Genomic DNA, 26,430 nt, shown 5'->3' on the forward strand with positions numbered 1-26,430 from the left:
GATATTTACACAGTCGGTTTGTAACGAATGTTCCAAATGATATAGAAATTGGGGTGATACATAATAGAAGCCTAACTACGTGTAACAGTATTTTTTTAACACTCTGTCTAGCATAGAATATATGCAAAAGCTGTGGGGCGGGGCAGTAAGTCCATTCTAGTAACTCTTTAGGAGTTAATGGCTGTTCTCTGCGGTGGGCTATGGGATACAAACTTTAATCAGGAATTAGGTGTAGCTCGCTTGTGAATAATTATAATTCAATGTTTGCTCATATATCGATGGGATTTCAAATCCTATAAATAGCAAATAGAATGAGCATTTAAATAATTATTAAGTGAACCACTTGTACCTCCCTACTGTATGTATTTCATGGTAATGGAGAGCGAGCAGGGCGAGTGATATTCAGTGACTACAATCCATGTCAGGTCCGAGGGACGATCTTAAGCTGTGTGGGATGGGTCATAAAATTAATGGTTAGAGTATATTATCCCCTGGATAATAACGATATAATCGAGGATCCTCTTGTGACTTACTCACAGTGGCGAGACATGAATAAACCTATTAAAATACGGAGAGAGTGTTCAGTGCTTATAATACCTCACTAATCTAGTATCCATCTTGAGCCAATTCCCGATACTATATACAATCTATGAGCGTCGTGAGGAAGTATACATGTAGTGGTATGAATAAGCCAGGTGTTCGGGATAAGGAATGCGTATAAAGAAGTATAGATCAGGACACTTGTTGGATGGAGCTAGGAAATAGGCCAGCTTTACATCATACATGCCAGTAAAAAGCGATATAACCTCTCGAATACCTCCAAACTATCGCGAATTAAAATAGTTATTAAGACATAGTCTAACACATGAGATAAAAGTGAAAATAATCACTTTAGAAGCGAGAAATTAGACACGATGAAAACAATTACAAGTAAGGATTCTATGATCTTTAACAATGCCTCACGTGCGGATACTTCTGACATGGTTTACATTAATTCTGGCGAAGTAGTAACTGAACAGAAATAGTAAAAGAATTGACACATCATAGGAAGCCCGATTTCAAACAAACTCTAGGAAGCACATCAATCCCAAACAAATACAAGCTTTTATCATCTGATACAGAAAAAAAAAAGGAAATACAGACAAACACTAAACGACATCAAACTACCAGCTCGATGAGCTGGACCGACTTGTGGTTGAATAGCCACTTGCTTTAGTACGAGAGTACTAGGCGTCGGGGCTCTTGTGGCTGTTGTCATTGGCATTGCGGCTTGCAGGTGACCGGTTGCCGTTGGCAGGGCGCAAATTGGATTGCTGAGCTCTACGAGCTCTATCGCCAACTGGCTCCTGACTTTCCTGACGCGGCATTCCGACAGGGTTTCCTGCATTATTCTCCAGGTCCGCGGTTGGGTAATGGTAGAGAACATTGGAGAGCCAGCGGTGGACGTATGGCCCAGGCTGCCTTGGAGGGGTAATCTCTTGATCCCTTGCATCGGAGACGGAAGGAGCGGCAAGAGGCGCAGCGCAGGGTAGAACGTTGCTATCTTCGCGGTTTGGCTGGAAGGAGGGAATCTGCATTGGAGCTTGTTCCACTGGGGTATGGAGAGCTCTACTCAAACGCTGGTGAGCTGTAGAAACTGCGACCGGAGTTCTAACGGGCCGGCGATATGGATGAGCCCGCTCTGCGTGTGTACTACGAAGTCTGCGGTGCACCGCTGCTCGAGGCGCACCTGGTGGAGTGATAGGAGTACCAAGTCTCAACTGTCTGTGTTCAGAAAGATCGACTGCACCACCAGGTGGTTGATGGTATTGGTGAAGTAGGTTCGGGAGGTTCCTGACATCATTTTGGTTGGCCATATTGGATATGTTTTCATTGTCATATGGGTGGAAGATGTTTGGATGGAGACTATCACTACCCATATCGGTATTCTCGAACCCAGTCCAATGGTGATATCTATTCGGATTCTCTGGAAACATGTTGTTTGTGACTTCTCGAAGCTGTCTACGCCACATGCTTCCATTTGTCCCCATCCCAGAGTCTGGGTGCTGTAACGGGTGGTTCATGACTGAACGTGGAGGAGGGCGATTTTGAAAACCGGCACGCCTGTCTGAGCCATTTGTAGAAAGCTCCCCAGGATCAGAGCGGCGGCTCCTGAACATAAACGGTGGATTGTCGAACATCAGAGCAATTTGGGTGTATAGTGGATGCCTAACTAGGCGGATGGGTTGTTGATCAAGTATGTTTCTAACAGCATTGTTCCAAATGCTTATTATGGCGATGGGAATTCTACTATTTTCTGGAACCGGACCACCAACATAGTCTGGCAGGGGTATCCGAAAGAGAAGTTCACGATCGTCCAAAAGCAAGTGTTGCATTCGACAATCCATCAGAAATGTATTCCAAATCCGAGATATGATAGACTCGGAGGCAGCATTTTGAGGACATGGGCGGAGATCGATTAGGTACTGTAAATGGCCAATGTGCGCGGCTGACTGAAGTGGATTTGGGCTAGCCTGTTGGCGGGCGGGGTTGCTGAGAGGGGGGGAATCTCGAGCTAGTCCTCCATGTGCTCGGTTTGAAGCGTTATCTTCGCCAGCGGATCTATGGTTATTGAGATAACCATGTTCAGAACGGATGCCAAAGAGTCTGCGTTCCTCAACCCCCAAGTCTGTAAAATTCATTCCGAGTGCTGGATCCATACCTCTCCGCAATTCATCTAACTGCCGTTGTGAGGGCTGAGGTTCCTCAATACTAACTTGAGGTCCACAAGATCTTCTTGTACCATTCAACTGGTTGTCACCTATGAGATTAGGCGTGGTAAAATCTCTTTGACCAGAAGCGGCGTTGGAGTTGCCAATACCCACCTGGGGATAGCGAGAGCTGGCACGAAGATTGTGATCATGAGGGTAACTATGTAGTCCCTGAGTCCTCATTATGAGGGCGTTTTGAAACTCCTCAGCCGTGGAACCGAAGGGGTTTGGCGACCTTCGGCCGCCGTCGACCATTGGTCTATACTCCGGGGCCTCTGCTTCACGCTGACCTCCGCCCTGCCTGCGCAGATTGCTGAGGGGTAGTCTGTCGTCCAGCTGCCTCGCTCTCAATTGTAGCGGGGGTATTTGTGGCAGCGAATGGTGGTCTCCAGCCCCCATAGGAGGTCCTGGATTTATGATTTCTTCCCTCCGCTGGTCTTCTTCGTACCTCCGGAGGTTCTCACGGTACCGTATGGTTTCTAAAATAGTTACAACTGAACATTAGTTACGTCTCTTTATGATGGAAGAATGAAAGATAAGAGTTCTTACCAGGCGCACTCAATGCATCACGAGAATCTGCCTCCTTCGTCATTGTTTTCTGGTGTACGGGTGGTGCTGGAAAAGTTCTGGATGTTTCTCTCGAGTTTTTAAATTTTACTACACGGGTATTGCGACCTCTGGTAATGTTGCCGATGATAGGAGAGGCGGAATGGCTTTGATTGTCTCTGTGTACGGACTGCTGCAAAATCTTGTTTTCTGAGAGGGATGGTCGTCTAAATCTCCCACCAACAGTGGGTAAAAGACTTTGGTTGGGAGAAGGTGTTGTAGGTAATCCACTCTCGTTCTAGGGACTATTAGTCAATGCAAAGCGCCTCAATGTTAACTAACATACCAGTACTAAATGTTTCAGAGCGTCATTTCCAGTTTGTTCGGTGCTCTCTACTCCGGTGTTTCCCACCGTTGCGTTCACCGCTATTTCTCGCTGCTCCACCGTACGCAAAGGAAATGCGCACGATAGAGAGCTGTGATAGCTCACGGACGACAATGTGCTATCGCTACTCATAGAGATCGAACGACTTGGTTGAGATTTTCCCGTGTCCCCACCTTCTTGACCTGGCACGGGTTGCCCTTCTTTATGGTCGTCCATTCTGAAAATTGATACTGCTAGTTCTAGGTCCAGGAATCACTTTATCAATCGGAATCGACGAATGAACATGTGTTTATACATACCTTGATCTTCTTATCTTCTCGATATCACCTCTAGAAACGGGCTCGATATCATGCCAGTTGCAGCCCAACTACAGATAAACGTTGATGAAATCGGCGTTATAGACAGCGGAGACGTGCAGAAAAGAATAAAGGAAGAAGAGAGAATAGGAAGATACAACGAGGGGGCACAGTTTCATCTACCTACGGGGATCGTTTGTTTTCATTTGAGCTGTTACCCCCGATGATTACCATCCCCGTCATTTTCACGATAATTCCAAATCACATCACAATTGCTTCAATGGTACTAGATTCATGAAACAATGGGGGGCTACCAGTTACTGGCTTGGGAAACAGCTTGTTTCTAACATGTATGATTCTTCAATTAATATGCCAACAAGGGCTTGGATTGACATATCGTGATCAATTCAGTGGAAAAATAACAAAGCTCCGTAGAGGAACTTTCGGGATGACATGATCACTAGAGGGCTTACGGCCTCTCACTTGCTGTGAATAGCGATACAAAGATGGAGGATAATAGCTGGCCAAGTATTTTCTATCTCATTACACAACGAGTATCATTGATACTCAGGAGTCGAGACGCTTACCACTGGGTACTAGTTATACAAAGTACACGAGCAAGAGGTCATCGTATGCTCTTTCCGGATCTCCGATTCAACAGGTGCAAGAATGGTCTTTCTGTCACAAACACGGACAAAAGGGCGCCTATACCAGAAAGTCTCACTACGGTCTTGTGTTCATGTGGGTTGTTGAATTGTACTCTTCACATCAAGCCTCACGCAGGCAGAAAAAATCAGACACGAAACAAAATTGCTTTGCATTGTTCGGTTCTATGAATATCCTTTTTCATCGCATCCCTTGTAACTGTGTTTCGGTTCCGGAGCTCTGTCTTTCAGCGGTGTTAATCAAGTTAACTGGATACTAGGTTTCTATGGTCCCAGCAGTTATCCTTGACGGTTTTCATTCGCTCTGGAATATCGTTTTCTTCTCCCGATTATTGCCGATTGGGGTAACGCAGCAATGTGAAGCAGCAAAAAACGATGGAATCGAGGGGGAGAGGTTGCCGAGGAAAGCCCACAGAAGAGACTTGGTTTTGGTTGTCTGTTGTATGGAGTCCAGTGCAGAGTATATAGATCCCAGCAGCGAGCCCTATGATATATATCCCATTGCTGAGCATAGTTTACACTACCTTTCTCGTTTCTTTCCTGTGGATAAAAAACAACAAGTAACGGGTACTTGGTCAATTGGAGGAGCGGTTAGGTGTTCAACATTAGTGAGATGATACTTGTCCCTATTGTGTATTAGTTAAATGGTTAACTAGACTTCGTCATTTACAATAAATCACGTGTTATCATCATTTCCATCTTCTCCAAATTTAAAACTCTCACCAAATCTTTTACTTTTTCGGCTAGTAGAAAATATCGGAGGAATGTTTCGATTGGTATATGCACGTTCAATACGAGGTTTGAGAATGTCATCGAGTTCGAGTTCCTTGGCCCTCTCTGACCTCTAGGTATCTCGTATAGTCTCGGGGAAGGTTCTAGCAGGGTAAAAAGCGGTATATATTTCAATCAAAAGCAGATTCTATCGTTGAGCAATTCACCTCATATCTGTCGGAAGTGTATAAGAGCCAAGAACTTCGTCGGCGGTTCTCGACGAAAGGACAGGCAAGACCCTCGAGACTCTTAGTTCCTTTAGACCACTGTACCTACGTGTGATCGTGGAAATGTCCTCGAGTCAAGGAGACAAGTAAGCTGGTTCTCGTGGACCACACTGAATTCGATTTCTTTTTCTCTTGGCAGTTATTTCTACTCTGAAAAAACATTTCTCTCTTGGCAGATTTTCGTTATATCCCCAAGAACGACTTAATATGATTTCCCTCCCCAAGTCTTATCTCAGGTGCTTACCAACTGTCAATAGTAGATATAGTATCCAATATTTACAGCACCACTTGATGTATTTATATGTGGGATTAATCTATAATAAGAAAGAGCTTGAACGGAATAATGGAAAAGGCGGCAACGCCTGCCATGTTGATTGACCATTGTGGGGATTAGCCGGTCTAAGAATGAATTCGATCCCCCTAAGCTTCTTCTTCTTCTTTCTTTGGACGCCACTTAGGGGTATGAAGATTCTCCTTGTTGATTGCAGTTGTAATATTACTTCATCGGACCACCCCCTCTGGGTGAGTGTTGCCTCCCAAATTGTCTCATCTCTCGAGATGTAGACCTTTTACGGCCATGTATCTCTGAAGGCGACCTTCATATTAAAGGCACTGCAAAATAGGATTGGATCCTTTCCTCTGTGACGTCATGAAGGACGAGATCGCTTTCGCTGGCTATATTGCTTTTTCTTGACCTAAGCTCGTCTTCTTTAATAATAAATCTTCCCTACTCCTGGGATGTATCTTAGCGGTATCACAGCACCCCTCGGGCAATGGTGCCTTCCTGCAGCTAAAATCAAAGCCAGTAGCACTGTTATCCGGTGATGGGACGTAGGTGAGCATGTAAAACCCCCTTTTTTCTGTCATATGGAAGCTAGTGACGTTCCTGTTGGGGTAGGTGTCTGTGAGCTGTTGAGGCAGGAACTTCATTCAAGATATTCCTTTGGCTATGTTTGAAAGCTGCATGGAATCGCTGGTTAAGCACTACAAATGCCTTCCCAGTCAGATCCGGCCCTCCTTTATAAACGGGCGACAAGTCGGGAGGGTATAGAATGAGAGACCTCTGAGAGTACGAATGGTGCAACGAAGAAAAGCCGCCGCTTATAATTCCACCTTGTCAACTATCGTATAGGAAATATGGGAAAGGGTGAATAATACCAGTCATACATGCGAGGATGTTCACCCCGCAGCATGATGTGGTCTCAATTAGAAGTGCACATAAAAATAACAACACCTCTTCTCTTTATTTTATCCTTTGACAGGTTTTAGAGATTTTAGGGAGATAACATGACAAGCTCGGTGAGAGTTCCAGTATTATCGAGTTATCTGTTCAGGTTCCACCGAAATGATCTTCCTCCCATGTTCCTCCCAAGAATACGACGAAGTTGTAGTCCTTTAGGTAGTTGAGTCATGTAGGATAGTTGAAAGAACTTGTTCTCTTTAGTGAAGGTTCGTTCCACCCGCGGTTTGGTCCGCTCTTCATGGCTTCACTACAGAGTTGTGATTTATCCATGTAGCCAGGTGTCATATCTGCGAAGTTCCTCGCCGACATGCAGTAGGAGTCGTGGTGCATAAATTCTTTGTAAGTGATCACAATATATAGTGTACACAAGGAGCCCTTTTTCAGGCTGTGGCAGCAAACCCTCTGTAGAAAGGGTGCTAACCATCTGTATATTCGTGAGTTTTACTGGACTGTTCAGAATGCCATCTGTTCCTGTACCAGTCCACGGTTTCAAAATATAGGGTGAGGAGAGCAAAGTATTGGGAGTACGACATCCTCTACCTGCCCTATTTTTAGGTTTAGGACGGAAGTACAAGGAAGGGTGAGTGGCAACCGTTAGACTCGTTGTAGTTCCGTCCTAAACTTAAAATGGGGCAAGGATAAGTGAGCGAGCTCTTACTCGATGGTGTATTATAAGGGCCAGCTGCGTTTGGGAGTCGAGATGTGAGCCACTGGCAGTACTCGTTTGTTCAGCTCAAAGTAGAAACGAGAAGCCCGATTAATCCGAGAGCAAAAATCGCAGCAATCCCTCTCTTCCAGGTTTATAGAAGCAAATAAGAACGTTCCTATATGTTTGAGTCCGTCGCAGGACCGGCTGTTCATCTCATACTCCTCTGATATGAATATACTTCATACCCACCGTATCGCTGTCCAGACAGCGCGTGTCCTTCTATATTAATATTCTCTCTGCAATCCCAGAGTGAACGGCGGTTCCTTTGCGGTCATGGAAAGTCATTCCTATAAAGTAAAATTACTAAATACAGACCGGGTGATTTTCTGCTTTCACGCCCTTGACAATCTGCGCTAGTATTGTTCACTACGATGGGGGGGGGGGGGGGGTGGGGTGGTTAGCTCTCGTGCCGGTTTCGCTTCCCGAAAAAACAGGCAGAACGAATGTTCGAAAGCAAAAAAGCAAAAAGAAAGGTGGGAAGGAGGCCGTAAACCACCATGTTCCTGAAATCCTAGGTTTCGAAAAAGTCTTTGGATGAACGTCCAGCAAGGTGATCTCCAGGACATCGGAGAAAGACGTAGAAACACAATCATCCGCCGTAATAACCAGAGTTTATATGTGACTACAAGTATAAGTAGGTTCAACACGATTGACCGAAGCAAGAGATTTATGGGCAACTGACTGAAAACCGGCCGTACACGAGGCAAGACCTCCGCGACAGTATCAGGGAACGCGAGCCAAGAGATATGGGCATAGCCGTGACCAATATGAAAGTTAGTAAGAGGAGCATAAAGAACAGACGAGTGAAGTACGAGGTCGGTAGGAGCTTGTTTCTCCGAACAGGTGTTATCTGTTCAATAAATCCCGTGTCTTCTCCTACGAGGTGGAACCTGATCTGATGTCTGTGCTCTAAGCTCACTTACAATATACTAATCAGGCCCAAAGCGTCTCCATACGCAAGAGTTGAAGAATGCAGGTTAAGTAACGTTTTATCGAGAACATGTTCAGTTTGTGCAGGGAGCGGTGATGGGTCAGTGCCAAAAGCTGAGGACTATTTGCATGATTGGGTTCAAAAAGAACAATCACAAGTAGATATTCGACAGGACACAGTCTCGGGTCGCCATTCGTGATGCGACGTGATGAAAACCTAGGTGTATTTCTGCTGAGGAGGAATCGCCCTACGTACATGTAAGTAGAGAGTAACATTCGTAGTTAGTTAGGGGTAGCGTGACATCTAGTCACGCTGCATGCACGCCAATATCAATCTTGCACTTCCTGGTTAGATTGCATGCACAGTTAGATGTAACACCCACATCCTGTTCTGTGCGCCACACCAGCCACAAACATAGCAAATTGTATGGATGCCATATTACATTTAGCACATAGGTTTTGCCTACGGGTAAGAAGACGTTCAGGGTCCACAGGTTGCCCCTTATGCATTGAGGGAAAATAACTCGTCAATAGCAGAGAGAAGCACACAGTGCTGGGTATTATTCCATATTTTCCCTCCCTTATTCCTCTCCAAGTTTCTTAAAGATCGCGACTTTTCTGCGGCATGAGTTTATAATCATCTCTATATATCAATCTAATTGTAGATAATTCTGTTGTTTGTTAGATATCAACTTTGGTGAAGACGACTGCACGCAATTTATCAATTAAAGAAAAAAAGAAAAAAAAGGGCTCCGGTGGAGACTGACGTTAGAGATCTTTCACGAGGAGCTGTCCTGTTGATATCGTACTCCCAAAGTGCTCGAGCTGAGTTTATTAGGCCCTTTATGATATCCCTTGAACACATCTTTTACCTAGTGCTGCCTGGGTGTCTACTTGCACTCGTCAAGAGTGACTCAATAAATTTCCCGTAAACGTGACAGAGTTCTGTAGGTGACTGACCCGGGTCTCTTGACGTCGCGAATATTGGGGGTGGCGCTGCTTCTGCCCACCACTTGCTATAAAAGGAGAGCTCAACCACTATCTCTCCACATCCCTTCTTTTTCTAGGTCGTTAGTACTTGGAAAGGAATAAGTTGCCAACAACTCGATTAGAAACTCTTCTACTTAATCATCCTTCCATTGACTGGTCAAAGGTATTAGAGATAAATATTCAACCCCCAACATACACCCCTCCTTTGAACCAACTTCGTGTCGCTTCTCAACCAAGGGATAAGGTGGAAAATCTTTTGTAACTTACATACACTCAGATGGTCGCTCTTACGAGGAGCCAAACGCGAAAGAAAAGGGAAGATGAGATGTCGGGAGAGGGGGTTGCAAAAGAGGTGCAGTGTAACACTGGTATTTCACAACCTAAAGAAATAGTCGATCAAACAAGAAAAACCACGAAATCCAGGCGCAAAAGGGTGGACTTAACTCCTTCAGTCAGCCAATCGCCGGTTCCAAGCCGCGATGAAACTTCCCTGCCATTGGAGTCGGTGCCAAATGCTTCTAAGACACTGACCGAGGAGTCCCGTTCATTACCACCGGGCCCACCAGATTCTTCACTGAACAGCAGCTATGACTTTTCTTCAGCCTCACACCCAGCATCCGATCGAACGCAATCCTCGTCCTGTATTCTAGGTGCTCCACCGAACAGCCCTGAAAACAGCCATGACTTGCCTCCGGCCTCACACCCAGCGTCGGAGGTAACGCAATCGTCGCCCCATATTCCAAGTGCTCCACCAAGTACTCCTCAACCTCTCTATGATGTTTCCCAGGACGTACAGTCATTGCCTCATGTTATCCAATCGCCTCTGCAGTGTCTAACTTCGCCGCCGAGTACGCCACTGCTCAGTAGCAGTATTTGTGAGGACTTGTCGGACGCTACAAACTCACTACCTCACACTCCGGAAGCTCCTCCCAATTCTCCATTTTCGTCGCCTGAAGGTCCAAGCGCCCCAAACAACAGCTTTTGTTCGACGGTGGGCGTACACTCTGAGGTTCCAAATTCACCTTTACAGAATGTGGGATCGTTATCCAATTCCTCAGCGGGACTGCCTGCCAGTCTCACTGCCTCCCCATATAGATTCGATTCAATGGCGGAGATTCCAAGCTCGCCACCTCAAGTGATCCAATCCGCTTCTAATGGAACAGAGGGGCCGACAGTGGCAGGCAGTCTCACCGCCTCCCCATGTAGATTCGATTCAATGGGGGAGATTCCAAGCTCGCCACCTCAAGCGATCCAATCCCCTTCTAAGGGCACAGAGGGGCCCACAGTCAGTGAAGTTGGCTCTCAATATGTTTCTGAATCTGCGCTTGAGCTTCTTAGCCTAGTGCCTGAGGTATCTCGGTCTCCGGCAAAGGAACCGGACGGGTACCTAGTCGGACTTGTTACCTCCCCCACAGTCAATGTTGCTGAGTCTGAGCCTGAGTCTGTCAGCCCAGCAGTTGAGGTATCTCAATCTCCCTCAATGAATCAAGAGGGATCACCGGCCGGGGTAGTTGCCTCCTCAAAGGTGTATGTTTCTGAGTCTGAGCCTGAGCTTCCCAGCTCAGGACCTGAGGCAATTCAATCTATTCCCAACAGCCCAGAGGGGTCACCGGCTCTGGCCCACTCTGCATATGCTTCTGAAGCACCACTACACGACTTGGATAATCAGGATCATGTCCCATCGTCAAGCAACGGATCACTCGTTGATACCCAGATATCCCCAAGACCTCTTCAACAATCTTCGCGGGTTCTTAGTCCAGCTTTCGGATGCGATCCATCTGGCTTCGCGCTCCCAAATCACAGTGTCCCACATGAAATGTTTGATTATAGTTCGGACACGCCTCGTGACCCGCCCGAGGTATTATTAATCCATTACATTCCTAGTGGTAACTTATTAACGTATGTTCCAGCAAATATCGTCCGATAGAATCCTTTGGGATGCTTCTGATACGCCGAGGGAGGCCCCTATTGTGGTGCGCGATTTGTATCCGGAGCATACTTCGCCGGAGGTAAAGCTTGAAGAAGTGGTAGTACACCTCCTTTTACCTTTTCTGTATATTGATCTCTAATGGCTCTTCAGGTAACTCCTAACATGGCAGAGCTCCAGCAAAACGAAACACAAGACCAAGACGGCAACCGCACACCCTTAACATTGGGCGCCTTGAACCGCTTTAACACTACACAGGTGAGATATTGCATAGTTAAATAATTCAATGTTGTATGCTAACAGACTACATAGCCTGATTATATGGACGTTGATTCCTCTGCTGATGATGACGATTTGAATGACACAAAATTAACTGAATTTCCACGATATGCGCGTGTGGGACCCAGGACTATCCAAGATTACCGCGCACTTGGTGCCGCACAGCAGGAGGCGGAATTAATGAGAGATGCCTCAGAGGCGCCTAAACAACGCATAGCAACATTTTATGCAGCCCAGCAGGAGGCGGAATCAATGGGAGATGCCGCAGAGGCTCCTGAACAATTCATAGCAATGTTTTATGCAACCCAGCAGGAGGCGGAATCAATGGGAGATGCCGCGGAGGCTCCTGACCAATTCATAGCAAAATTTTGTGCAGTGCAGCAGGAGGCGGAATCAATTGGAGATACCGAAGAGGGATCTGAACATCAGACAGAAATTGAATCAGAATTTAACTGCCCGATGCATGAAGAGGACTTACGTCTTGGCGCTGAGATTGTCAACGCAATTCTAGACGCTGATATCCCGCCCGAAATCGATATCCAGCAGGATACAAGTGAGAGATTCAAATCATCAGGCAAGGCTGCTGCGCATGTCGAGAGTTGGATTATTCAGAATTTGCCTCCTAGGGCACAGGAACTTCTTATGTATAACAGAAGAGACATTAGTTCGGATGAGGCGGCCACGATGTTCGTATTTGAAAGACAGCTCATGAGAACTCTTATTGATGAGAGAAACCCAAGCCTGATGTGCCTTCGACCAGGACGCAAACCTATCTCTCCGATCATGACTTCTCAGGAGCATATCAGTAATCTTGAAGATGAGAATAATTTCATTATAAATAGGTTCAAAAAGAGTATTAAAGAAGGGGACGTGAAACAATGGATTGAAGAGATGGGGGAGTGGTTTGAGGAAGAGGAAGGCTGTATTTGGGGCTATATTTCAATGCTCCACGAAGAAATACGAGGGGTGGCCGTCGCTTACGCCAACGGCGAGCAAGAAGACGATGAAAAGGCGTCTGTTCTCCGAAGGCTTTCACAATATGATCCTGATGGATCTCCGGGTCCTCGATTTGATATCGAGCATGTCATACGTACCCAACCCATTTCAGGCGTCCGTCCAGGTGAGAATGACTACCCTAAAGAGCACCGTCTTCTGGGTACCGACTACGCAAGGAACGATTTATTTAAACGCTTGCGCCGTGAACCAGAAGAGTTGCCTGCGGATAATCCCCCTCGTCGTCAGGTAGAAGGACACCAATCATCTCTACCAGTTCTGCCAGTGTATTCAAATCTGCGTGTCTGGCCTCACCACCCGGCGCGCTTTTGGCCTCATCGCCCAGAGCACCAATCTGGACAGGAAGGCTTTGACAGAAGACCGGATGGAAATGTCAACGTTTCTGATACTCACAAAGTGGTGACGCACAAAAGACGTCGCTCAGATGTCGTAGGAGATGGGCACGATGATGAGCATAAACGACGTCGTCTAGACGGTGTGGGGGGGGGGGGGGGGGGAACTAAGATGATGATCATGAGTATCGTTAGCTAAACGGTACTCTGGGGGGAAGCATTTTGGAGGCGTGGATGCCTCCTCAGTTACTCACCTGCCAGGTTACTTCAATTATTCTATGGCGCGCATTTCCGTGTGCCACCATTTCATTATCTTCCATTTCATGTTTCATATCTTATGTAGATTATGATCTGACAGTTTGATAGCTATTGGTTGGCTTCGTTATTAACCACCTGGAATAAATATGCCAACTGAATGAGGTTTAATTATTCTCATTGGGCTTTGATCGTACCTTACTGTGGTTTATATAGTGCACATCAGCGGGACCCTAGCTTACGTGCAACAAGGCACGTTCCCGATGAAATACAATATTGAGGGGATACTAACACGGTCAGAACTTGTTTGAGGGCAACTCGAGGAAACGGTAAGAGATCATTTCCCACGAACAAAAGGTAAAATGCATACCAAATTTGATGAACTCCTCAATGCTTAGATTTTGTGTTTGATGTGAGAAATCGCCAGATTCCGGAGGCCTTTGCATGTATATAGATCTGATGGTGGGGGTAGATAGGACGCGCTGTGCACAAAACCGCATCAAAAGATGAGTACGTGCGTAAAATTTACTTGTGACTAACGAAAATCACTAGTGCCAATGGCCAACTACGTGTAAGTACATGTAGCCACACGCCAACAAATGTGCCTAGCCAACAATCGAAGGAAAAACAAGAGCAGTAATGGCTTCACTCAAGGCTCTACTGTACAAGCTCCCCAAGTCATTGAATCTGGGATTACCGGTATTGCAAGGTTGACGCACCCGAGACAGCAAGGAAGAATGTAATATCCAGGTAACCATGTCTATATCTACATACATGTAGTCATCGAATGTATACATCTTCGAATGAAATCTTTCATCTTTTCCTCTATTTCTCAGCCTGCGGTTTTAAAGAGCACAGTACACCTCAGATATACATACAAGAAACATAACGAGATCTCTGCATGAGGATACGCGGATGTAACTGGTACTAGGATTCCATACCAAATTATAAAGTACACGGCAGAGACTGGGAGGACCTAAACGGTCTTACATGATTACAAACAAAACGCATGGGGCAACCCGATAAACATTGAATTACGGTTGAAAAAAAATACTTGCCAAAGAAGAATGGTTGTTACACAAGGCAGCAAAACCTAGAATTTGGTTGCATGGGATAGGTAGACGAAGTGCACTAGACAGAAAGAGGGAATTTTCAACGTCCTGTGCAACGTGCCCCCAGACGTAGAAACTTCCTATATATCTGATGCTGTCTAGCTGACCATTCATTTGTGTGTATTCAGAACCTGTGGCGTCTGTGGCACTCTGTGGCAGAAGTTCGATTGAGGGAGTGATATTCGTGCGCAGTTAAAAGACCTCCTGTAATGTGCACATCCATTACCAACTAAGGCCTAAATTGGTTGAATATGGTTAAAGCGCCACCTATCAAGAATGACAGAGCTCGTGAAAAATGCGGGACAGACGAAGGGATATTCATATATTAAGGAAAGCAGCTATCGCGAGGCCTATAGAAGATAATAACTTTATTAACCCAACAATTTCATTTCTAAGCACCAACAAGACTATATGTACGCATATGCAATGCGGCAGCAGAAATCATGGAGTAAGTCGAATAGCAAAGGTTGTGGTCAATGCTCACAACCGCCTTATCTTATCCCATCGTATCTTATTATATCTTATCTTATCAGGATCATAACCTGAGAACTTGATAATACCAATAGGTGGTATTAACAGTGCGTAAAAACGAACTTATATCACTATTCATGTGAAAACTTTATTTTGCTGCGAGATCTATTGCCTCTTTTAAACCAAGTTTTGATTGAATTATTTTTTATATTTGCCATGTTCACCATGATCTTTCCAGGAAGCTCTCTGTCTTACACGTAGTTTAATTCCGTACAAGCCAAAAATACATGTAAACTAAGAGAGGCACTTAATTACATGGCCCAGGTTGTAGAGCGAATAAAAAATCAATTCCCTTCGTTGGTGATCATGACTACCCCTTCTATGACCAAAGATTCAGTTATCTTTAGGTTAAGAAGTGTGAATATCGAGTGATATCTCATGATGAAGGCCATCTAGGAGGTTTACGGTTATACCAATAATGAGAACCTCACAAATAAAGTAAGAAGTAATAATTGCATAAAGGTGATTTGAGATAACCATGTCTTTGAAATATAGGTGCCTTCGTGGTGAGCGCGGTGTGTCTCGTGCTGTGGTCGCTCCACCTCCGGTTGTGTCCTTGTTTTTGTAACCCAAAATATTTGGTTGTATTTTCGCAACGCAGCCCACGAGGTGAAGATTTGCAATGGGTGGAGAAGCAATGCTCTCTAACCCTGGAGAGCCGACCCCGGAAAACTTTGGGTTTGAGACTTGGGCAAAGTGTTTGACGTTCGCGAGTTGGACTAGGTCTACTACGGATTATGAGCCAATACTACGACGGGGGTATGGAAATATGTTCTCCTTACCATTGATACTTTAGCAGAGCTTTATTCCCCTGCAATTTAAATATTTCCCTTACTCCGAGTGTAAACCCCGATCTTTGCTGCATTTCTTATCATCTAAATCCTGTAAATTAGTTTACTTGTGCTTTGAGATTGATTTCCACAGTGAAGAAAAAAGCGGGCATGATAATCACCTGAAGGTTTTCTCTTACTTTGTACCAGGCCAGGCGAGAAGTAATCATCTAAATTAAATCCTAGAGGTTCTTAGCTCTTGACGGGTCTCTAATTCCTTGGACGATTGTAGAAGGGGTCGCAAACTGTCATCTGAGACATTTTCTTAAATGTCACCACGCCCGGGCTCGGCACGAAACTTGGTGGCCGCCACTATTTATTAGCTTTTTGTGCTTGCCTCTCTCCCTTAAATTCTGCACAGTGTTACCGATAGTTTTATTCTCTAACAACTCATTTTCTCCCTTTCTTACTTTTCACCCCACCACCCCACCACCCCACCACCCCACCACCCACCTTACTTGTGTGACTGTAAAACCACAACTTCAACAATATACAGTTCAATCTTAAGTGTTATTTCGAAAGGCTGTGCCCCTGACACTCTTCGGACATGATTTCCGACTCGGCATGGGCAAACTCCCGCAATGGGTGGGTGTCCGTACTTCGTCGTCCAGAGGCAATGTGGATCCCACCGAATCCTACAGGCGAGAGTGAGGACGAGTCAAATGAGGACAGCAAAGGGAGTCAGAGCAGCGAGCACGATGATGGGGATGAATATGACGATGAGGACGAGGACGAGGAGAACATGAAGAGTCCTACTCCTCAGAAAACACGCACTGTTATTGAAGAAAGATTTCCACCACCACCGTCACAGTATCCGCTGGGAGTACGCTCCTGGAGAATGAAGGCCAAACTTTCCGTACCTTGGCCTGAATACGAGTACGAGACAGATGATGAATATGATGATTTTGAACCGGTCCTGCTCTTCAGTGAGCCCTAAAGCGACGGATATAACGGAGTCGGCCAAGCTCCCATCGACAGTTGCCCTCAAGAAGAGTTTCCAAAGGCGGTGACTTCCGCGGTCCATGAGAATACGCCAGAGACGGAAGTTGAAGTGAAAGGACCTGCCGATACCAACTATGAAACTTCAACGAATTCAATTCAACCTCAATCAATTATTAGTGGCACTTCGGAGGGCAACAAAGAGAAAGAGAAGTCCGCTGTGCATGAGAGTCTTGTAGAGAAAACTTCACTTGATAAAGATAAATTCCCCCTCCACCGTCTCAATATCCTTTAGGCGTCCACTCCTGGCGAATGAACGTAGGTCCATATGTCGTACTACCTAAGGACCACGATTGGGGGGGACAAGAGAGGGTTATTGCACGTTGCAATGATCGCGCCTTGTATAAGCGGAGTGTGAGGGCTAGGATCAATTCAGAATTAAATAGTAGGAAAGCTGAACCTGTCGTTCATGTTGGAGAGGCTATTCAGCAATCGTCTGCCCCAGCCTGTACTGAAGGTCACGATACGGTGAGTTGTATTAAGCTTCTTAGATGAGGATACTATCTGTGCAATGTGTGCTTTAACTAACGCTCTTACTAACCTAGTTCGTCATTGACCCTGTTGAAGCATCTCCGGCGCCTGAAATGGTTCAGGGATCCGTGTTGCCTCCTGTTACTAAGGAAAAAGAGGTAAGTCAAAGTTTCCCTGACCTACATTGGTCATCATCCTGAGAGGTAGCAGATTGCCTCTTCTATTCCATCTTACTAATACATCTGCCAATCTATAGCCCTCCTCTCTGGGTGTTACTTTGCATGGTTTATCTGTCAAAGCTCCTGTTGTTGATCATCCACAGGTTCGTCCCTTCTTCTTCTTGGCTCGTCTGAAAGCATTATGTCATCGTAGACTGACACCCTCATAGGGAATTAAGTTCAAAAATGAGAAATTTCTTCGCTTGTACCACGAAATGAGTAGTCATATTGATACGAAGGATCATATGGGGGAACGCTCCGTCAACGAAGGCCCTGTAATTGAGCATCATCCTGTTGTACCCCCCTCGGATACAGTTCAGGTCCTATTTCATGTATGTTGCCTACAGAATACTCTGATTACTCCAATAATTCTATGCCAATTTACTAATGTCCTACTTTGAAGAACCACAATCTCGTGCACCCTGCGGTTCAACTGAGTTGGCCACCGCGTTCTGGGACGAGATATGTATGATCCAAACCGTCAACAAGAACCCATTCGAATACTAATACTAGCCGTAGAACTGTCTGCCCAAAAAAGCACCGGAAGTGGATACTTATTCGCCTTTATCTGCATCAGATTCTCTACCGGTTTCTGAAAATCAAAACAATAAGATGCCTTTAGAGAGAGTGAAACGCAAACTTGAAAGTATGAATGATGGACACAACAATGCCGAAGTCAGACCCGCAACGAAAAGGACCTCGACGTGTGCCATAGCTAGTGTTCTCGGAAGCTCGTTCCAGAATGCAATCAGTATCGATGATGATACCGACGATCCTCTCACACCAGCCAAGGCAGCTCAAACATATTCCAATCCGGTGGCTCAAGAGACTCAAGACTTCTCAAACCTTGTTTCCTCTCCTCCAATGCCGATAGCAGATAGGGAGACACTAAATATGAACCGTCTTGAGCAAAGACTAAGGCTTAAAGGAGTGTTCAACCACACAATCGGCGGAAGAGTACAAAAGATTTCAAACCAGCACCACACGCTTGGTTCTTCCATTATCACCGGAGCAAATGGGGGGAACAGAGCTGGAAGCAGCAGACTCCTCGCCACATTGCCATCGTCCGGATACGTTATTCTAGAGCCTAGTACAGATACTGCAGCACCGTCCGAGTCAAACAACACCTCCACCGAGTCCGTCGACCCCAATTCATTCAGAAACTCGCGCCTTGAGATGGATTAAAACACTATGCGAGCACCCCATTCCACATCTACCGTACTCGCATCTTTGGTGGAGATGTGTGTTATGGTTCCGGGAAGACTTCACCGAAGAAGAGCAGGCTTTAGTGGTGTATCTGATGGTTTACTTTCCTTTTTCTTTCGTTTTTTTTGGTTATCTTATTGGGATTTCCTTTCTGTCAGAAACGTTTGATGCTGTCTTGTGTTGATTACTATGGTGGTTTTTTTTTTTCTTCTGTTGAGATACCTTTTTGTATGCGACTTCTTGATCACTCTGTGTTGATCCCTGTATAAGTAGAGCATATCTTCGTATTTCATAAATAAGATTAAGGCACGTTACCTTCTTTCTAAATAATTTCTTCTTGATCTTTCTCTTTTATTTTTCTTCGATCAATTTCATTTTGATTATGTTGCCAACTGTACACTAGAAATATAGATCTACGTATTAAGTCATGATCCCCGTTCTTTAAATTGAAATTAACCCCATATTATCCGCTTATGGCATTCCATTCCAGCTCAAGCAAAATAAACTTGACCTGAAGCCATACCATCATGCCTATCCAGTCCCTAGAGGGCCCTGGATGTAGCCGGCTCAAGGAGATTTAATTTGTATGCAAACATGTAGTTAATGCTTCAGGGAAGATTGAATAATTATTACTGCATTAGGTCTTGAACTAATAATTAGATTCATAGCGGAGATTTATATGAACGCATATGATCATCTACTGTAAGCTCTTGCTTTTTCTAAGTGTATCATCGCAACTGTAATAGTAAAAAGCCATCACCACCGGCGGGAATGATCTCTTTCAGTGCCGTGAGAAAACACTGAATCGCAGCCACCTACATCTAGGATATCTAACACGCAGACAGCTATTCATATAGACTTACTCCAACTAAAATATCACAGATGCCATGTGGAGATGATACTTCTAGACATTTAATTAACGGTGGCTAGATAGACTTCAACCGTACCGCTCACTTATCAGAGAAGCCCGTCCTAAGAAGAAAATTAAACGTATCTCCTGTGCGATATCCGTACCTAATCAAGGCATGGTGATAAAGGAAATAGAAGGTAAGTTTACAGATTAAAGCAGAATTGCTCGAAAGGATTTCTTCATTTTTATTTTGCTCATTTCAAATCATCCTGCCAATCTGACATGCACCGCAGCCCCGCAACCAACTTTTCCCGACCAATTTTCAGAACCGAGGAACCATCCAACGAGGAAAAACCGATTCTCTGCCCTCCATCAGTCGACACCTAAAATACGATGAAAAATCAGTAAGTAGCTCCAGACAAGTTCAAGTCTACGAAATAATAACAGTACATACCAATTACAGAGACCACCCTTCTACTCTATTATCAACCGGTTTTCACACCCATCGCTTTCATCATAGCACGACCGAACCTATTCGCAATATCCTCAAAATTGACTGATAACGTTTCGAAAGGTCATGATGACTGCTGGCCGGGTGCAACAACATATACTCCAAATCTCGAATTATCAGGTGAAGCCGAGGCCAAATGTCAGTCATGGACTCTAGGAACTCGACGCGACGCTGCCCAACGATGGGCATAGCGCGGAGATATTCGAACATAATGCGGATCGAGCGGACCGCCTCATTAAGATCTTGGTCTTGGAGGCATCGTACATGGGTGGGCGTCCTGAAAGCGAGATGCGCGAAGTTAGCTCGGTTACGTATGATTTCGATGATTCGGGTGATGTGTCGGAGATTGGATAGCTGTTCGGCAACACGGTCCAGAACTGTTTCGTTTGGGGTGAGTCCGGGCTGTGTCTGATCTGGGTTGGACGGACCACCAGGAGTAGTATGGTTTGACATTATGAAAGTGGAAGGGCTACTGGAATGATGTTTGAGATGGAAAGCCTGTATTTTATCAAGGTCGATTATACCCTCGGAAGAGCAAAAAAATCAACTTCCTCCCCCATATGTCAGCATCAATGATCATAACCACTGGATTAAAAAAAGGAAAATGGCACTCCGAATAGGAAAAGAAAATGTTTATTACTAGAAGAAATATTCACGCAAACCAGGACGTGGACATGAAACAGTGGGGAAAGCGAGTTTGTCAGGAGATGGATAAAATTCGGGGAGTTCCAAAAGGCTGGAGGATAACATCGCAAAAAACAAGAATCTGTGTTTATTGTGGGAGTTTACATGCAAACAGCAGTCGCAAACCCCAATGGCGATGTTATCAGGGCGGGGCTAAGTGGTCGCTATGGGCTCGATGATTCTTATCTCTTGCTCAGACACTAATGCGAGGACATGGAACTGGTTAGTTCTTCGTGTTACGTGCAACGAGGTGACTGATGAATAGCAATGTTCTCGAGAACTCAGTGTCACGCGGAGGAAAAAGAGAGGATTGGATTGAAGAAGGGAGTTGTCCAGAAGGGAAGCTTTGGAGAGGAGCTCATGCACTTTAGATCACATATTCTTTCGAAGCAAACAGAAGAACGGGCGACTTCATCCTTGTCCTGTGAGTAGTGGGGACAAAAGGAGAGAATTGACGTTGCCTTATATGACCTTTGTTTTATGGATAGATAAAATTGGCCGGAGATGAACATCTTACGATTTTGATTGAAAATTTGATTTGTCGGCAGATGCTTATTTCTGAGATCCACTCCGAACGGTTATGACTTCAGAGGTGCCTGCCACAGATCATATAGGTGATGCAGGGAGAAAAAATGGGATCGACAATTCCTGAATTATAACGGTATAATTTCCCCTCGACGGCTACAAAGCTGGAAATCGTCTTGTTGGACCTTAACACCACAATATCGATACTCAACATGGTTCCTTGCTGCGAGGCAAGGTATTTTAATAATCTCTCTCTGCAAAGAAATGAATTGAAGAAACTTTCAGCCAAAGTATAGAAACCTTACAGCAGAAGATACTAACTGTGGGGAGGTTCTGGCCACTATTCAAACATAACCGGTCCACGCCCCCTCCTCTCGTCATATTGTCATGTTACCCCCGATATGCACAACCAGAAAACGAACAGCCTACCGAAACAATCTTCCCCGAGTTGAGCTAGTCAAAATCAATAACAAACAAAGGAGAAAAGCGCGAATGTTCATATTACGGGAACTGGCTTGAACGCGTGCGGCCGCCGATCTTCCTAGTGTTGATGACTAAATCGTGCATAAGGAACGTACCTGCAGGAAGGGGGATAGGGCACAACAACACAAGATGACAGGGAACCTGCATACTGTTAAAGATCCCGCGCAGGAACCGGACTAAAGCGTGGAAGGAGGAAATGTTCTCTTGCCGCCGTCCTGGGCTGTCCGCCGCCCTTCTCGCAGGCTACACGAGATGCGGCATTCTGGCAACCGTACACCGCCGAGGAATCAGGGCCTTGTCGCTGTAATGGGAAGGGATCGCTCAAGATAGTTTGAAGAGGGCGGTTGGAGGTTTGATAAGGATTCATCATTTCTTTATAATTTGGTGTGTTCAAATCGACTAGAACCGGGGTGCTGTGGAGTACGTTGAACTGAGGACTCCCACGCTTCGCAGACAATACCATATTTACCGTAGCACAGCGGCCCAATCACGGATAAAAAATGAGTTATTCCTGTTCAGAGCTCACCGACACCAGAGAGCCACGCCCCAAATCCTTAAACAGGGGCCTTCTGGTGTAAAGCGGGGGTCTTGATCAAGCTCCGGTATGAGTGCTAGTAATTTGGCATTTCCTCTGCTCATCTAGCTGTGGGTCACACGTAACAATCGGATATATTCGTCTTGTACAACGTGAAGCCATAGAATAAGATAGATCGAGGATTGTACGTAGTGCTAGTAAATCTTGGGAAACAAATGACTCTAGAATAAATCAGATATATCAAGATGTTGAGCGCACCACCGTTCTGACATCTTCTTCCCTTACTAGGACATGTGAGTGGTCGATACCGTACAATTTCCTCATAAACATATAGAATGTCTACAAAGATTGTGCTATCATATGGAAATGGGTATTTTTTCAGCGTCCTTTGCCATCCCCACTGCTAGAGAACCTAGGCTCTCTGCGTTAAGCCCAAAGAGACAGATATATCAACTTAAAAAGATACCGATATCTCCTGTTTGATGTGAACACGAACGATTAGCCCATCAAAACACATTAGCCGCATCTACTGGCTAACCTGTCCTCTGAATCATAAAAGAAAATATAATTCCCCACCTTCGAAACTAAACTCCATATCCATCCATATCTCCGCTCCTCCACCCAGCAATCAACATGTCTACCTCAAGCCCGCCTCCCTCGCCTTCCGCCACCACGACCCCCACTCCGAGCAGCTTCCACCAAGTATGCAAGCGTTTCCAATTCCCACCCACCACTGCACTCGCCCCGCAGCAACTACACATCCTCCACAGCATCCACAAACATATCCCGACAATCAACCACATGCGCCGCGGCTTCACCACCATGTCCCGCGCCCCCACCATCACCACCCCCACCCCCACCCCCACCTCCACCTCCGCAACACATCCATGCCTCGTCTGGGCGCGCACGCTGTCTATCAGCCTCTCCAACATCCTGATCGCGCTATGCAGCTTCTGTGTCTTCCGCGAAGACAAGACCGGCGGCGACGTGGACCTCCTCGTCGAGATACTCGAGCCGGTGAGTGTGCGGCTGGACGCGGTGGCGAAGTCCTATCAGCAGCTGCAGATGGACCCCGCGGTGCTGAATACGCAGATGTATAGCTTTGCGGTGGCGGGCGCGGAGGCGCATCTTAGGACGGTTATGAGGGTTGCGGGGTGTTGGTGGGAGGATGCGTATTTCGACAGCGTGGGGAGGAAGAGGAGGGGGGTAAAAGGGGAGGTGTCGGCGGAAGCGGAGATAGAGGGGAGTGAGATGGAGGGGAGTCTGCCGGAGGGCGGGATAGTAAAGGGAGAGAGAGGGGAGAACGATGAGATCGTGGTGAGACAGGAGAGTGTTGTGTCTGATGATAGGACGATAGTGGAGGACAGTGTGGTGTCTGATGACAGGACGGTGACCGCGAGCAGCGTTGGGGCTCAGACTCGCGGTGGGAGCGTGTGGAGCGCTGCAGAGGGAACGGGGAGTGAAACTACTGCTTGCGAAGAACATGTTCAGAATGCCTCTTCTGCGGGTAGCAGTGCAGGAGGTCGACGCAGCGCATCAACTACAGTCAGTGCAGAAAACACGCAAAACGTCTCCCGCAAACGGAAATATAGCACAGACCGCGATACAGTCAGCATGCCTGAAAGTAGTCCTGAACCTGACCGCGACACGGATAGCTTTAAGACAGGTGGTGGAGAGACGGATCGTGATACCGATAGTTGGAGGTTAGGAAGTGCAGTGCCTGATGGGCCGTCGCTAGAGACGGAGACGGAGGCGGAGATGGAGGATGACCCGTGGAGTGAGTCGGCCTCTAGCTCTGATTGTTAAATATTACTCTGAAAACCTTTGTGTATTCTAACTTATTAACCTATTGTGGTATTATCATAGATGATGAGCTGTTTGCGTGTACTTCGAGCCCTGTGTGGTTTATTTAGTGCGTCGAGATATGGGGGTGATAGTGACGGCGAGAGGGCGGATATACAGACCATATCGGCGGTCAACTAACGAGGGATTGTAGAGGACCATATGGGCATCAATTAATGAGAAATTGAGGAAGGCTATATCGCTGGTTTTAAGACTGATGTATAGCCCTTGGTTGTTTGCGTGTTGCCTAATCGGCGTTGGGAGTCATTTTCCATATAAAGTACAAGTACGTTCGCGAATATAATAATAGCACTTTGAGATCAGAAAGCTTGATATAAAGACCACCACTCTCTGTCTAGTCTCCAGTTCTCCCTCGCAATATACAGTATACGCCATGGTTGGCGGACCGTAATAATGATATTATCAGATAACTGTGCCCCCAGGTTGGTAAGGGATTATCGTTTTGATAAAAATACATTAACTGTATCAGCAGATTTGAGGATAGGTCGGAGGACCTGTCGATGATATCTTCCTTCACGCCTGATCATTGCCGCAAACTAGCCATTCCAAGCCCCGGTAATCCCAACCAAACTCTAACGAAACCCCGAGTAAGCAACAGTTGGGAGTGGTTTACTGTTCCTATTAACCGCATTAACGAAAAACAAAGAATTGACAATCCGAACATTCCACTAACCTCACAATCCGTACCCACATGTCTCACTCCAACGGCAGACGCACTATCCTCCCCATTCCCATAGATATACAAGCTCACCACACACCCCATCTTATTCGCTGCTATCGTCACTCGCTCGGCAAAATCGTCATAATCCCCTGAATGCGATCCTCATGCGCGCGCAGCACCTGCGCCCACTGCTGATAGATGCCCCTCAGCGCGGGTATGATAACCTCTAGCTCCACCAACACCACCCGGAGATTGGAAAGCTTGTGCAAGTCGCGCGCGAAGATGACGCCCATGCAGGTGCGGATGTAGGCCAGATTTTGGATGATGGTGCCGTTCTGCTCGATGGGGACGAGCTTCGGGGGGCGGTAGGTAACGGTGGAGCGTAGTCCGTGAGCGCGAGAGGTGTCGTGGAGTTGGCTGGCGATGTCGTCGGTTCGCGTGAGCATGTGGCTGCAGTCGCGGAGGAGGCGCGCGATGTAGAGTGGGTCGGTGCCGGGGAGGGCGACGGCGGGGTTGGCGACGGCGCGCTCGATGTCAGCTTTGATGCGGGTGCGCTCTGCTTCGCTCCAGGATACTTGCATGGTTGTTGAAAGCTGTTACCCTTGGGGACGTGGTCAGCTATGATGTCCTCTGTTTGTAGGGGAAACGCGATGATGCCTTATCTGTGTTCTGGATGAAAATAGTGATGATTAGAAGAATAGAGGGGGATGAGAACGGACGAGGTTGATGAAGTGCGGATGAGAAATATCTTAACACATTCACAGTAAACACACACACACACACACCCCTTTCCAACACAGTCCGGGAGAGTAGGGGGCTCATGATAGATCCGTCACCTCTATCAAAAAGTCCTAGTATCTCTATTCAACTCCCCACTATAAATAAAAAGATTAAGTCTAAATGTAACCTTTTCATATTTGTTGTACAGGGGCCAGAGATCTATATAAGACAAACAGATCAAGTTGATTCACTGCTGTTATATACTGTCATTCTACCAATTTAAGCAACGCAGACAGAGCCTGTTAATAATTCTACCCACTAGGTTCAAGTACGACAAGACGCCCACTTACCTTTTTACCATATAACCTTAGTACCAACAAGCTCGAGTAATAAAGTATAAATTGCTGCGCGAATATCATCATACTCTTGTGAGGTTATTGATGCGGTGATAGTACTTCTTTCTCTGTTCTGCCCAGACATTAGCTAAACGTAACCTCGACATGTTTCGGTCAAGTAGATACCCAGTAGAAATTAGCACGTTATTGCTATCCCCAGCGTAAGGTGAATCCCCTGCAGTTGTTCAGATAGTACCGGAGATTCTCTATGAACATGTTTGGAGGACCATAAATCTCATATAGCATTCGTAATGTCGAAGTGTCCACGTACAAAAGAGGTTAAGCTGTGAGTGTATAGAGAAAAGGAACTGAAAGAGATGCGGAAAGCAGAGGTAATGACAGACATCCTTGTATCATTGCCACGAATCAGAAAGGACGTAAGTAACTCTAGCGTTCAGTATTTGTTAACATGGACAAGAATCTTTTGAAAGGAAATGACGAAGTAATGACAGAATGAAGAATTTCAATTATCACCCACAATCCCCCGTCCACCAACGACAGCGCAAAAGACGTCCAC

General features: G+C 45.9%; 7 protein-coding genes across 7 annotated transcripts; 3 read left to right on the forward strand and 4 right to left on the reverse strand.

Annotated features, from left to right (window-relative positions):
• Nucleotides 1-1,226: 1,226 nt before the first annotated feature.
• Nucleotides 1,227-3,897, reverse strand: LAJ45_00961 (uncharacterized protein; the record flags this gene model as incomplete). Its single annotated transcript, XM_046110560.1, has 3 exons — nt 1,227-3,229; nt 3,300-3,594; nt 3,643-3,897. The coding sequence occupies 3 exons, from the start codon at nt 3,895-3,897 to the stop codon at nt 1,227-1,229; spliced, it is 2,553 nt and encodes an 850-aa protein (XP_045975738.1).
• Nucleotides 3,898-9,789: 5,892 nt separating this feature from the next.
• LAJ45_00962 (uncharacterized protein) lies at nt 9,790-13,263 on the forward strand (the record flags this gene model as incomplete). The annotated part of the gene is made up of 4 exons (XM_046110561.1): nt 9,790-11,370; nt 11,423-11,539; nt 11,593-11,697; nt 11,752-13,263. The coding sequence occupies 4 exons, from the start codon at nt 9,790-9,792 to the stop codon at nt 13,261-13,263; spliced, it is 3,315 nt and encodes a 1,104-aa protein (XP_045975739.1).
• Nucleotides 13,264-16,339: 3,076 nt separating this feature from the next.
• Nucleotides 16,340-18,665, forward strand: LAJ45_00963 (uncharacterized protein; the record flags this gene model as incomplete). Its single annotated transcript, XM_046110562.1, has 7 exons — nt 16,340-16,718; nt 16,782-16,944; nt 17,178-17,259; nt 17,337-17,420; nt 17,519-17,584; nt 17,651-17,812; nt 18,000-18,665. 7 exons carry the CDS (start codon nt 16,340-16,342, stop codon nt 18,663-18,665), a joined length of 1,602 nt encoding a protein of 533 aa, XP_045975740.1.
• A 1,385-nt stretch (nt 18,666-20,050) lies between these two features.
• On the reverse strand, nt 20,051-20,500 carry LAJ45_00964 (uncharacterized protein; the record flags this gene model as incomplete). The annotated part of the gene is made up of 1 exon (XM_046110563.1): nt 20,051-20,500. One exon carries the CDS (start codon nt 20,498-20,500, stop codon nt 20,051-20,053), a length of 450 nt encoding a protein of 149 aa, XP_045975741.1.
• A 1,390-nt stretch (nt 20,501-21,890) lies between these two features.
• Nucleotides 21,891-22,202, reverse strand: LAJ45_00965 (uncharacterized protein; the record flags this gene model as incomplete). The annotated part of the gene is made up of 1 exon (XM_046110564.1): nt 21,891-22,202. One exon carries the CDS (start codon nt 22,200-22,202, stop codon nt 21,891-21,893), a length of 312 nt encoding a protein of 103 aa, XP_045975742.1.
• Nucleotides 22,203-22,907: 705 nt separating this feature from the next.
• Nucleotides 22,908-24,187, forward strand: LAJ45_00966 (uncharacterized protein; the record flags this gene model as incomplete). The annotated part of the gene is made up of 2 exons (XM_046110565.1): nt 22,908-24,051; nt 24,141-24,187. 2 exons carry the CDS (start codon nt 22,908-22,910, stop codon nt 24,185-24,187), a joined length of 1,191 nt encoding a protein of 396 aa, XP_045975743.1.
• A 730-nt stretch (nt 24,188-24,917) lies between these two features.
• Nucleotides 24,918-25,379, reverse strand: LAJ45_00967 (uncharacterized protein; the record flags this gene model as incomplete). Its single annotated transcript, XM_046110566.1, has 1 exon — nt 24,918-25,379. One exon carries the CDS (start codon nt 25,377-25,379, stop codon nt 24,918-24,920), a length of 462 nt encoding a protein of 153 aa, XP_045975744.1.
• Between the last annotated feature and the right edge of the window lie 1,051 nt (nt 25,380-26,430).

This window comes from Morchella importuna (assembly GCF_003444635.1).
Source record: "Morchella importuna strain M04M26 chromosome Unknown Morimp01GS002, whole genome shotgun sequence".
NCBI lineage: Eukaryota > Fungi > Ascomycota > Pezizomycetes > Pezizales > Morchellaceae > Morchella > Morchella importuna.